The sequence below is a fragment of the Thunnus albacares genome, chromosome 2 (assembly GCF_914725855.1).
Source record: "Thunnus albacares chromosome 2, fThuAlb1.1, whole genome shotgun sequence".
Lineage (NCBI taxonomy): Eukaryota > Metazoa > Chordata > Actinopteri > Scombriformes > Scombridae > Thunnus > Thunnus albacares.
In genome coordinates this window covers 100944-114121 of record NC_058107.1, presented here as the reverse complement: position 1 = coordinate 114121, position 13178 = coordinate 100944, and the positions used below count along the sequence as shown (strand labels likewise).

The 13178-nt window shown below is 39.7% G+C and overlaps 1 protein-coding gene across 1 annotated transcript; it reads left to right on the top strand.

The window, feature by feature from the left end:
* The first annotated feature begins 367 nt into the window (after positions 1 to 367).
* ncaph (non-SMC condensin I complex, subunit H) lies at positions 368 to 11762 on the top strand. Its single transcript, XM_044361762.1, has 18 exons — positions 368 to 487; positions 1543 to 1765; positions 1947 to 2037; positions 2222 to 2314; positions 2846 to 2963; positions 3161 to 3303; positions 3919 to 4108; positions 4543 to 4625; positions 5572 to 5765; positions 6309 to 6454; positions 7465 to 7571; positions 8362 to 8481; positions 8850 to 8957; positions 9171 to 9314; positions 9595 to 9705; positions 9898 to 9974; positions 10294 to 10369; positions 11472 to 11762. The coding sequence occupies exons 2-18, from the start codon at positions 1548 to 1550 to the stop codon at positions 11529 to 11531; spliced, it is 2079 nt and encodes a 692-aa protein (XP_044217697.1). The 5' UTR covers positions 368 to 487; positions 1543 to 1547; the 3' UTR covers positions 11532 to 11762.
* The last annotated feature ends 1416 nt before the right edge of the window (positions 11763 to 13178 follow it).

Below are 13178 nucleotides of genomic sequence, written 5' to 3'. Positions count from 1 at the left end.
ATATTGTTTTACACACAGACACACACACACATATGTATATATGTATATATATGTATATGTATATATATATATATATATATATATATATATATATATATATATATATATATATATATATATATATATATATATATATATATATATATATATATATATATATGTATATATATATGTATATATGTATATATATATGTATATATGTATAGTTTTACCATAAAAAATATAGTCAAAAAGGGGTTGTAGAGCTTCCGTATTATAGTATGTAGTTTGTTCATTTTTTTTCCCCTTCGTTTGTGAGTCATTAAGAAAAAAAACACAGGGGGCGTGGTTTAACGTCATGACGTTTCATGGTGTTACGTAAACCGTTCGGCGCAAAAATTCAAACGCTGAACAGGAAGAAAAAGCTCATCTTGCTCTGATCTTCTGTGCCTTGTTACAAACTATAACGAGCCGCACTGAAGCCACAACGGATTTCAGACATTTTGAGGTACGCTGTCTGGAACAAGAAGGCCTTGTTTTAAGATCCTTGTGTATCAGTAAACCAATTAACTGACGATATTTGGGACAACACGTTCATGTTAGCAATGTTAGCCGAAGCTAGCGTTGTTATGCTAAATTGCATGTATTCTAAGTTGGTGTCGTTAGCAGATCATGGAGCTGGAAAACGAGTTTATTTTCGTTTTATTGTCAGGGTAGAACATGTTTCAGCGAGAAAAGCTAGTTTGTCAAGTGTGCTGTGATAAAATAACGCTTGCTTTCGTAAAATTATCATTAACGATGAGAAATCACATTTAGAAAGTGTTAACGTCACATTTCAGCTGAAGTCCTTTTGTTTATATGTGAGTCTTTCGCAACGTTATCGCTCACTTAACGTTAACACAAGCGTTAAAATAAAATGCGACTCAATTCAATGTCAGAAAAATCAGAGTTTAAATTATTAAATTTAGCACATTTGCAATAAAGGAGATTACGTGTGAATAGTTGTACAAACCGAATTCGCCGCACAGGGAAAAAAACCGAATGTGTTTCTTTGATCTTTTATCAGTTTTTATTGTTTCCATTTCATAGTTTTGGCTTTAACCCTTTAGTCTACATATGATCAACTGTATACCAGCTTTCCTGCAGAGTGAAGACTGTTAAACCTGAGCTTTTAAAGCTCAACTAATAGAGCTGATAAAACTGTTTCCATATTTCTTGGTATTCTCTCTGTAAACCATGATACACATAATGTACATACAAAATAAAATATGTTTCTCTTGAAGTATCCTTTCCTTCCAGTCCTATGCTCAATTCTTAACAGTTGCAGTATATTAAGAATATTGCCCAGTGTAGACTGTTAAAATGAAAGTCATGTACTACTACTGCAAAGTCAGCATTTTTCATTCTATGGAACTTATATAAAATGCATGTAACTCTCATTAAGTGTAATCTTCTACAACAACCTTATTTTATTTTTCTAAACACTGAAACACAATCCCAGCTTTTTTCTTGAATCAGTATCCTACATGCAGCCTCTGTAATAATATTTTTCCCTGTTTTCAGCTAAGATGAGTGCAGCCTCCACACCGGTCTCCCGGGTGCGTCAAGGATGGACGTCGTCTTCCTTGAAGAACAAGGGTCTGTCCCCCGCAGCCTGCAGCACCCCGCTGCTAGCAGCCTTCCCTGGCAACGATGACGAGCAGGAGCGGCGTCAGCGCCGGCGGTCAAGAGTCATTGACCTTCAAGCTGCCACGGACTCCTCTTTCAATGACTCTGCATCTCATAGGTATGCAGTAAAGATAGAGGAACTGTTCAGCAAACCATGTTTTTGACAGTTGGTGACAGTCATGTAAAGGTTGTTGTGCAAACACTGATTTCTAAAAACATGTTCAATCACAACTTAAACAGTCAATATCTGTGAACTGTGTATCTTGAGAGCTTAAAGGTAATCTCATGTCTGTACACAGCGCTGTGGGGACTCCCGCTGCTGTGCCCAAGTTGTCAAATGCACAGATCTCAGAGCATTACTCCACCTGCATCAAGCTCTCCACTGAGAATGTGAGTATACATGCATGATGTCCATGAATATTAAGAGTCTGTGTTACAGAGAAATCATCCTCACAGCGTACATTTGAGGTTTTTATCCTCTTTCTTTGTTTATCACATTTCCCATGTGTTTTAAAGATGTGCTTATTTGAACTGAAAATCAAACACTAACACATTTCTTTTTCTTTTTTGGTAGAAAATTACCACAAAAAACGCCTTTGGTCTGCATCTGATTGATTACATGGCTGATATTCTCAAACAGAAGGATTCTGAGCTCACAAACTTCAAGGTATGTGAGGTTTTTATATCCTCTTAATGAATCTTTGAGTTCTTTGATTTGCCAGAAATCCCATTTTTTGAACTTTTTATTAATTTATTGTTGTTGAATCAAATGTTTCATATCTGTTTTACTATTTCCTGGTTTTAAACTTGTAATTATGAAAACACAGAAACACAGGCTTTCATCAAAAAAGTGTGTGAAAAATGTATCTTTGAATATGTTTCCGTAATTAGATCGATGATGAGTATCAGGCTAATTTCCTTTTTAAAGACAGCTGTGATCCAAATAATTACCCTTCTTAGATACAGTTTCTGAAAACCTGATGAAATAGTCCCACTGACTCTGATAAGGTCTGCAGCATCCTGAGTTAACCTAATGAAAGACTCACTGTTACAGAAGTCTGAAGGGACGTCTGTGGCTATTCAACAAAATAAATGTAATTTGTTTGCACATTGCATGAGTCAGTCATGGTCAGATATGTTAATGTTAATTACGGCTCGTCTATCCTTCATGTGTATGTGTGCGTGTTCCCTCCTGAAGGTAGCGGCTGGCACTTTGGATGCCAGTACAAAGATCTATGCTGTGAGGGTGGATGCTGTCCATGCTGATGCCTACAGGGTGCTGGGTGGTCTGGGAGCTGAGACCAAGCCTGGAGAGGGTGAGATTTTATTGTTGCAAAATGTCAGAACGGATTTTCATTCCTGTACGCTGGAGCCCAGATGGTTTTCAGGGTTTTTCTTTGAGAATGTGAGACTTAGTCTGCCTACATGTTTCTTTGATTTGAACTCTTATTCATCCAGAAATCTCACAAATTCTAAAGTTTTCAGCTTTTTTCCTCCATGTTTTTTTGTGCAGACCATGGTCCGAACGCAGAGGAGCGAGATGATGAAGGAGGTGAGGTGACTGCCAAACAGCCAAAGAAGAAGAGGCCTCCGAAGAGGACGGTGGAGCAGAACCTGAGTAACATCAACAGCGCCGAGTCTGAGAGGAAGTGTGAGGTACGCAGAATGACACTCCGACTCCAAAATGGATCATGGTTGTTATTACAAGTGAGAATCATGAGAATGAAAGTAGGAAGTTTAACTTGATGCTTTTTGTCTTTTTTGTGTGTTGGTCACATAATTAAAAACAATCATAGGCTGGAGAGATGCTCCATCCATGTATTGTGTTTGTTAGTGAAATAAACGCGCTGCTAAACACATCATACATTCAGAGTATTGGAAGGTGAGATGATGCTGTAACTACACATCACTTCTTACCTGCCAGCAGGTAAAAATACACTTCTGCAAATATAAAGTATATTTTTCTAAAATGACTAAGAAAAGTTATTATCAGACCTGATAGTGATCAAGTGTGTCAGCATTTTTAATTTCTTCAACTTCCTGGTAGATAGTGTATTGTATAATCAGTTTATATCCACAGAACCTCCAACTGATGATTGATAAGTTCATGTTGGGTGATTAAGATCAATTATTGGACACGTGTCACTAAGCTGTCATCTCAGATGGAGCTTTTATCTTTGTGCTCCATTATGACACATCACATATCAAACAGATCACCATGCTCAGTGCAGCATGTAGAGATTATTGACTTGACTTGTGTGTCCCGTCCAGGTGGACCCGATGTTCCAGCGGATGGCCTCGTCCTTTGATGAGAGCAGCACAGCCGGCGTTTTCCTGTCGGTTCTGTTCAGTGAGAACAGTCGCTGCGAGCTGCTGTTTCCCTCCTGCATGACCCTCCTGCAGTCCACACCCTCCTACTCTCCTCCACCTCCACAGGGAGTCCCTGCGTCCCCGTTCATGGGTAACAACCACACTGTTCTCCAGAAAATCTAATTTTATATAAATTCTTCAGTGAGTTAATGGGGAGTGAGGTGATTTAAACTCTAAATGCAGCATTTTCATTAATGCATTCATTCAGAAATACATGGATGGTACCAAGTTTACTCAAATAGAAATTCAGCACATTTGACAGGAACGTAGCCTCAAATAATTTGAATTATTGTCTGAGACATGAGAAGTTTATCCTGTTTATCCTGCGTAACATGTTTTAGCAAAAGAAAAAATGATCTGATTCCTACTGTATTACGTTTTTAGAGCTTCATCAGTTTACCTGAATATTTCCAGATAATTGTTCTGTTGATGGATTAATCGACTGATCGTTGCAGCCTGAGCGCCGTGCACCTGTGTGTCTTTTTTGATCTGATGCTGAACCTAATATTTCTGTGTTCCTGCCAGCCGGACTGCAGCGTTCCCAGGAGAAAAGCTCCATCTGTCCCTCACTGGAGGACTTCTCCTTCACTAGCTGGAACCCTGAGCAGGTCAGAGAAACTATATAACCACCAACCTCATCACCACTGTGACTGTGTCACTGAATATTTAGATTTAACTGGTAGTATGATGCAGGAGTCATCATCTCTGCTCCCTGGAGACAAACGTCCAGCAGCTGCAGCTTGCTTGTAAAGAGCCTTTTCCAGGCAGCCGTCGGAGACTCCAACGAACCAGATGCAGTCTTAATTAGTGATCTTTAAACGTGCTCGTAGGTGTTACTACAGGCTAGCTGTTTCCAGTCTTTATACTTCCACCTGGTGTCTGTAGCTTCATATTTACTGTACAGACATGAGAGTGTTATAAATCTTCTCATCTAACTCTCGACAAGAATCTCCACAATGTTGAACTGACAGGAAGGAATGAGACTAGCTGACAGGAACTTGTCAGTAGTCTGTTTTTCAAGGAGCATTGCAGAGATATAAGTAAAACAAATTGGCCAACCACTTTCATGCCACTGTGAATCTGATCACAAGGCAAAGGCACTGGTATTTTTAGCCTGACTGCCTGGACATAGTTGAGTCAGTCTAGAGCCAAAAGGCCGGCCAGGGCTGGTCAGGAACACATGGACCAGCAGCGGCCCGCAGCGGCCCAGCAGCGGACCACATGGCCCACAGTGGACCAGCAGCGGCCCGCAGCGGCCCAGCAGCGGCCCACATGGCCAACAGTGGACCAGCAGCGGCCCACATGGACCAGCAGCTTGATGTAATAACGCTCTAAGAAGATATTTGTAATGGATTTAGAATTCAATTACAGTCTGGTCTCTCTGTATGGTGAGAATGAGACCATAGATAGTAGTCATGTGCATCTTTTGAATTATACTAAAATTATATTCCACACTTTTCCAGAAACTTTTGTGAATCTACTGAAAGACAGCAGTTTAGGAACCACAGTTTATAAGTCATATGATCTCCTCCACAACGCTGAATTTTCTTTCAGACCATGAATCAACTGTTGGAGAAGATGAAGCATGGCGAACACGTGTTTGACGTTAATGCTGAGCCGGAGCCTGAACCCGAGGAAGACGACTGCCCTGACTTTGACGCCGACTACGAGGAGGGACTAGGTGACTGTGACGAGGGAAACAAGGAGCACAAGGACGGTTGTGAGGCCTCTGGCTCTGGAAAAGGAAGGTGAGAATCCGGATTACAGGACAGTAGAACAATAATAAATGTATGGTAATGACACTTGAAGAATTTGTAGAGTTACTTAGGGGCCAACAGCAGAAAAGATGACTAAGAACTTTCACAACAGACCCTCTGATTAATAGATTTTTCTGTTTTTGTTCAAGCCGTTTATACTTTCAGAAGCATTGGGTATAGGTTTCTGGTAGTGGTTCTCTTTTCTTTCTCTCCTAGTACATTTTAATCCTGTTTGAACCTCGTGTTAGGATGAAAGAATGGACTCTATTATGTTCTATACAGATAAATAGCCTCTTCTCCTGAAGGCCTACTTAAAGGTTTACTATGCAGGATTTGTTTTGACACCAGAGTGAGAGATAAATCGATAAATACAACAGCACACACTTCTAGTGGGTCTCAAGTGATGATTGAGAGGAGTCTATACATTATCACCAGTAGGCATTTAATGGTATGTGTGTATATGTTCTTTGTCAAAGCCTCTATTAATAAAAGCTGATTTGCGTCTGCTTGTGTGTCGGTGTGATGGCGGTTTAGGGACGTCATTCCCATCGGAGGGGGAGATATCACCACTATGTGTCTGCAGCTGTCCTCTCAGCCCAGAGAATATTCCTACTTCAGCCCCCGGACGATGGCCACATGGGCCGGACCTGGATACTGGCAGTTCAAGCCAAAGCACAAGTGTGAGTGAAATTCATGATTTAACACACATTTGGTGACATCAGTGATTAGAGACAAGTGTCCTTAAGGAAGACGCAGTATTTTAGACCCAAATGCTTCAGTAGAGCTGCTCAGTAACCAGCAGTGGGATTCACAGGCAGCTCGCTGATGTAAATGTACTTAATAATTAATGTAGGCAGACTAACGCTTTTCATTTTGTGCGTCCTTCACATTTCATTTGTTCCATTTCCAGTAACTTTGAGCTGCCTTTGGTGCAAAGTTACGTTGAGCTTTCACTAGCTTGCAACTGGCTAAGCTAGCTTGCAACTGGCTAAGCTAGCTTGCAACTGGCTAAGCTAGCTTGCAACTGGCTAAGCTAGCTTACTTTCTGTAAGCTAGCTCACTTTGTGTTTCTGTGGTGAAAACGTTAAAGAACTGTGATGCTAACGAATCAGTTCAATGATGAAGATTATTTAGTTATCACCATTATTTGAACCAGATGTTTTTACTTTATTGGTCTGGGATCTGGTTTATCAACGTACATTAAAACACATCTGTTCACCCAGCTTTATAATATAGTAATATAGTATTTTATTGATAATATAATTTGGAATAGCAGTGGATGTTAGTCAGACTGCTGTAGGAGGAAGTCACATGTTCATGTACATCCTTCATGCTGTACGTTATATTATGATGTACGTAAATGTACACAAAGTGAAACACGATACGGAGTTAAAAGACAAAAAGTCGGAGCACTTCCTTGTTTCTAAAATGAATGAAGTCAATATTGAATGTATTGCTGTTTTTACTATTGTGATGACAGTTCATGTAGCTTTATCTACAGCGTGTCTTTACTATGTGCAGTAGCTTTACATAAACGTATCAGGAATGTGTTTGGATGTTGTATAATACTGATGACATAATGAATACACATTAGGTTTATCATTTTCATGTTTTAAGGGATGTGTGAGGATAAATTACACTTTCACATTTAGTCTTATCTGTTTGTTTTCATGTACTTTATGTCTTTTAGTGGATCATTTGCCTGACAAGGAGACACGTAAGAGGAAGCCCAAGAAGACCTTTGAAATAGACTTCAATGACGACGTCAACTTTGACACCTACTTCCGCACCACAAGAGTAAAAAACCTTTTTCTGCTTTTTCACTCCAGTCCAAACACAACATATCCACTGTGGGAGAGTCAACGGGTGTAAACGTTACCTTGTGTTCACTGCTGAGTAATTAACTGGCTAATTAATATACAGTATGTGACGACCAGGAACTATAGTTTGACCATAGCTCATGTTGTAGGCTGAGAATAAAAATCCTTTAAATGTCTCCATGTTCATTCCAATGATCTAAAATCTCAAGTATTCAGTTAAACTAATGATGATTTTAAAAAAGGTTTTTAAAGAATAATGATCATATTAACAACTAACTGCTAATTGTCATTAGTGCCTGACGTTTGTTTCATTTTAGACTGAAGAACTTGTTCATCATTTACAGTTTGGGTTTATGTTCTCTGCTTCAGTGACACCTACAGTTAACAGAGCCGTCTCAACATGTCTCATCTATCGAAATGTGAAGGCATTAAGGCTGTAACATGGCACTTTTTGGTTCAGTAGCCATAGCAACGCAGTTCAGTTCAGTTCAGCACTTTGGGAAATGTTTTTGATGCAGCTGGTGTCACGGTAACCAGCACTGGGAGTCTTTTATACCTCAGCCTGACAGACATGGTGGACCAGAATAAATACAAAAACAACTTCAGACCATGTGAAGCTGGATTTGTACTGATTAATGCTACCTACTCTTAAAAAGTTCCAAGAGCAATTGCACTTTTTCTTCCATGTCTACATGTATGATCACATGACACGCAGCTCAGCAGTGACATCACCTGGAGATCTAACATGATCTGCTTTCCCTCCACAGGCTGCCACCACCAACACCAAGTCTGCCCTCAGTGCCAGCAACAAGAAAACAACTTTACCAGCAGATTTCCAGTTTCCTCCAGAGACGCTGTCACAGCTCAGCCTTAAACCCTCCAGCTCGGTGAGGCCTCGCCGCCTGCGTCAGCTGATAACTCAGACTAACTTCACCCGGCATCTCGTCTGTGCTCAGCTTGTGGATGCAGAGTATCGGTGTAGTTCATTACATTTAAAGATGTCTGGCGTTGTGCTTCGAGTGCAGATATCTCAGATCTTCTCTGGCACTGACGTCCCATTAGATACATGACATCATTGTGTTTTAATCACCACACAAACATCAGAGAAATGTACAGCTGTCATCGCTGCTGCAGCGTAACTCTCACAGTCATCAGTTGTTACAATTGTTACAGTCAGCTAATAATTAATTTTAATTATCAGTAACAAAATAAAGGTAATTTTTGTGTTGAGGGATATTTCTGGTTTTGTTTCCAGTTATGTCAAGAAGGGCAGAAGCGTCTGTCCGGAGAGCTCGGGGAAGGCATCGGAGACTACGACTACAACAACGCCAACGACACGGCCAACTTCTGTCCAGGTCTTGAGGTCTGAAACACGTATTTTATATTGCTTTGACTGTTTTTCCTTCACCAGAGAGAATTAGAATGAGCGAGCAGCTCTATAATACTTCTTACATTAATTTTTTAGTGTCAAATAGACCAAAATAAATTATCATGTTGAAATTTAATAGTTTTCATAATAAGTAAAAATGTATAACAAACTCCATCTCTGAATGTGTTTATCTGTCTTCCTCTTCAGGGAGGTGACAGTGATGATGATGTTGAAGGGTTTGCCGGTTCAGACGACACACAGCCTTCAGGTGACAGTATAGCTCCGCCCTCACAAGACTCAGAGGGCATCTCCACCTATGGGGAGGAAGATCTGGTACCTGAACCACACAGGGTGAGTCACACAAGATCTTAGTGGATATAAGAATGTATGCGGGTGTCTGTTGTTTTAGAGCTGCTGTCTTTATACTCAAAGCTACAGTAATGATATTTAAAGCCACACAAGGCAGCGCTGTAGACTAGCGGCTGCGTTATGACCTCCGCAAACATAAAAAGTTATTCCCAGCAACAGAATTCTTGCACCTGACGTCAATTACAAAATAACTCATGAAGCCTGATCTCTATGAGTATGGTCATTTTTGCTGCATAGTTTTACATTTTTATTTGTCCATTAGGTCAACAAGATTGAGATCAACTATGCCAAGACAGCCAAGAAAATGGACATGAAGAGACTGAAGACCAGCATGTGGACTCTTCTGACTGAAAGCCCAGAAAAACCACCGAAGGTAAATTACACATAATAACCACGTATCAGCTTTTTATCTGCCGGTTATAGAAGATGGTAAATTGAAATGTTTTAGGTTTTGAAACTCATTAAACACATGAGATGCAGCCTGTCAGATTTAACTGTGTGTATCTGTGTTTGCTTCTATTTGTACAAGTCTACTTTATTAGTTATGTCTTCATGTTCCCTGCAGGAGGTGGAGACTGTGGAGACACCAGAGGTGAGCGGGGAGAAAGTCTTCAGTCAGACGACAAAGACGCTTCTTCAAAGGTATCAACAGACCTCCTGCTACTACGCCACAACACTGATGAGGAATAATGATGACTGAATAGCACTCACTCACTCACTGCATGCAAATGTACTGTATGCTTCTGCGCATGTGATGTTTTACCACAATATGTTGAAGTGAAACACTTGTGTGGGTGGATGTGTTTCAGCCTGGCAGATTCATCTGAACCCTGCTGGGAACCTGCTGGGAACCTGCCAGCAGAACTCAAACTGCAACTTGCTCAAAGGCACTAAAACTGAACTGCATGACTGATGAAATGTAAACTTTGTTGTCTGTCTCTGTTTCTCTCTGCTGGTCCAGACTACCCAACACAATGGCTCAGAACCTGTCGGTGCCGCTGGCGTTTGTTGCTCTGCTTCATCTTGCCAATGAGAAGGTGAGTGATATTTATCAACACTACGGCTGGGAGTCCTCGGTCCAGCTAACGTTTATCTCTGATTGGCTGGCAGTCGTCCTTTTAACGTCAATACTGTTCTAAATAACTACAAATTACATGAAACTGCCCGTAACCAAAGCAACAGATCGGCTGTGTCACCCTTTCAAAGTTAAAGCTGCACTGAAATATTTTTATATCAACAATGGATCAAATGAATATGTGCCGAGTGAAAGAGGACGAACCCATAGAGAGTTATCATTAACTCTGCAGTTCCCCTCAGCTAGTTGCTTCCCCGACCCACACAATTACAATAACCACCACTTTCATCATCCTGACTTCTAGCAGCAGGCAGCAAAAAAAGCTCTGATAAACCTGCTGAACCTGACATAACCAGCACCAAATGACAGAGTTAGCAACTAGCTGATGAACATAGTGAAGCTTTTAGCAGCTAAAGAGTCGAATGCAAGGCTTTAACGTACATTTGTCAGGCCAGAAACACCAATAATAAGCCGTTGTTTACCAACATGTTCACTTTAATAAGGTGATAATATGTCAGCTTGTTCCACTGGAGGCCAAATAATAATCAATGCAAACACGATGAAAGGTGAAATGACTACATATACTTTTAAAAATGGATGGCAAATGAAAAAGAGAAACAGTTTTCTCTTGTTTAATTGCTTGAAGTTCAGTAAATCCTGAACATGATTATTTTATTACCATAATATATTCTGATTCACATTGGAGCTCTTTTCCCTCCAACTGATCAATGTTTTGGACCGTATATAACTCGACAACATCCTGTGTGTTAAATCAGTTACTAGCGGTTTGTCAAGAATACGCTGCGTAAAACTGCCGTTTGAAATACGACTAACAGTAACTAACATTAATCATAACACATGAGACTACATCTGCTGTAGTTCACATAAAAACACAGAACTAAGATACAGAAAGCTAGAAGCACTTTGAAGAGGAAAATGTAAACTAAATGTTTTATTAGTTAAATATGTTACTTACAGACATTGAAGTGACTGGAATGTTCTTGTGTTGATGTTACAACCTATTAAATATGTAGAATATCTTTTTGTTTTTGTTTGTTTAACAGAATTTGGAGCTGGTGAGGGTTGATGACATGTCAGACATCATCATCAAACAAGGACACTGAGGAGAATCACTGCTATTATTTTAAGCTATTCTGTCCTTCATCTCCTTCTATGTCTGATGTTTCTTATTTAGATTTATGTTTCTATCGTTTTCTGACCTTTCTTGCAGGAATAATGTTTTAAACATTTCTCTTTTATTCTGAACTATTGATGCTGTCCTGTGTGTAGATAACGTCACTGCTCAACCATCACATAAAAAATGTATATTGTTAAAAGAAATAAAAGGCTTTTTTAAAAATACTTTGTGGTGATTCATTCTAAAACATTTTTTCCCAGAATGCAACAGACCTTATATTTAGCACTCTTGCAGATGCCTGTTAGGCCGATTGTTTTCCAACATGGACATAATGGCTTCGGTTATTTTTAGCTGCTTGTGATTCAGAGCAGCCTGCAGACGTCTGACATGACAGCAGGTAATGAACAGTATTGACGCCTCGCCGCTGCCCTCCCACATAGAGGAGAAACCGGTTGGTCAGGGCTGCTGCTGCCAGCAGGGCAGGACTCAGTATGACATCAGTCACTCAGCTGAGAAACATACTGAAGTCTGAACAGTCCGATGGTCTTCTGCAGAGGACAAATTAAAACTCAGTATGTTACTGATTTAGGAAATTAATAGGAATAACTGATTATATCAGACTCTCTCACCACCAGTTCTTATGGGATGTGTAACATGAGACACTGCTGCTGATCTACAGATAGTTATTGTGTTCAGGAATGAGCTGATGGGGCCTACAAGTGGTGATCCAAGTGGAAAAATAACGCTGCTAATTGGGAGTTAACAGATAAAATTGCAGCATGAGATAAAATGATCATTGGGAGAATGTACTCACTGGTTGTAGATGATTTCAGATAATTCACAAGTGATATAATATATCTTATTAATACGGCCTGATGTGTATCTATCTGGGGGCCTGTACAGTCTATGAAGGGACGTACTGTCCCTCAATCAGGACAGAAAAATGCTTTTATGAATTGCTGAACTATTAAAGTACAATAAATATTAAACCCAACTGTGAAAAAAACATTTTTCTATACCAGAAAAATAAAACAAACAAAAAACTCCTTCCTGTTACCAGTTGAATTACTGCATTAATTTTGCTGCTTGGTAAATACTTTGCTCAGCTGTCAGTGAATAAACATAAAAAGATGATATAAAACCTCACAGAACACAAAGTGCTGTTGAAGTAGTTTGATAAGTTTGTCTCCATGATTGAACATCTGATGGGAACACGTCGCTATGACGCCATCCTGAGGATAAAACAGGGACAGCACATCAAGCTGCAGGAATTTACAACAATAAAGGAAATGAGGGGAAGTTTCTTCACAGTAAAAGTATTTGTCACAGCGCATGTAGACTATAATTACAATACAATCGTATGAAAAATATGAAAATACAAACTTTGTTTTTAATCAACTGTAGAGCTCTCATATAAACATAAACATGGGCCACAACATTTTGTTAATTATTATCTTGATGTCCAGAATTGAGAAACACTTTGATTCAAGCTTGTATTGTCATATAAACAACATAAAGGTCCTTAAACCTAAACTGACTCAATGAGACCACGGACCCCCATCTGATAAGACCTGGTGGTCCCCGGACCTCACGTTGAGAACCATTGGTTTACAGTGTTTAGTTTTGTCTGTGA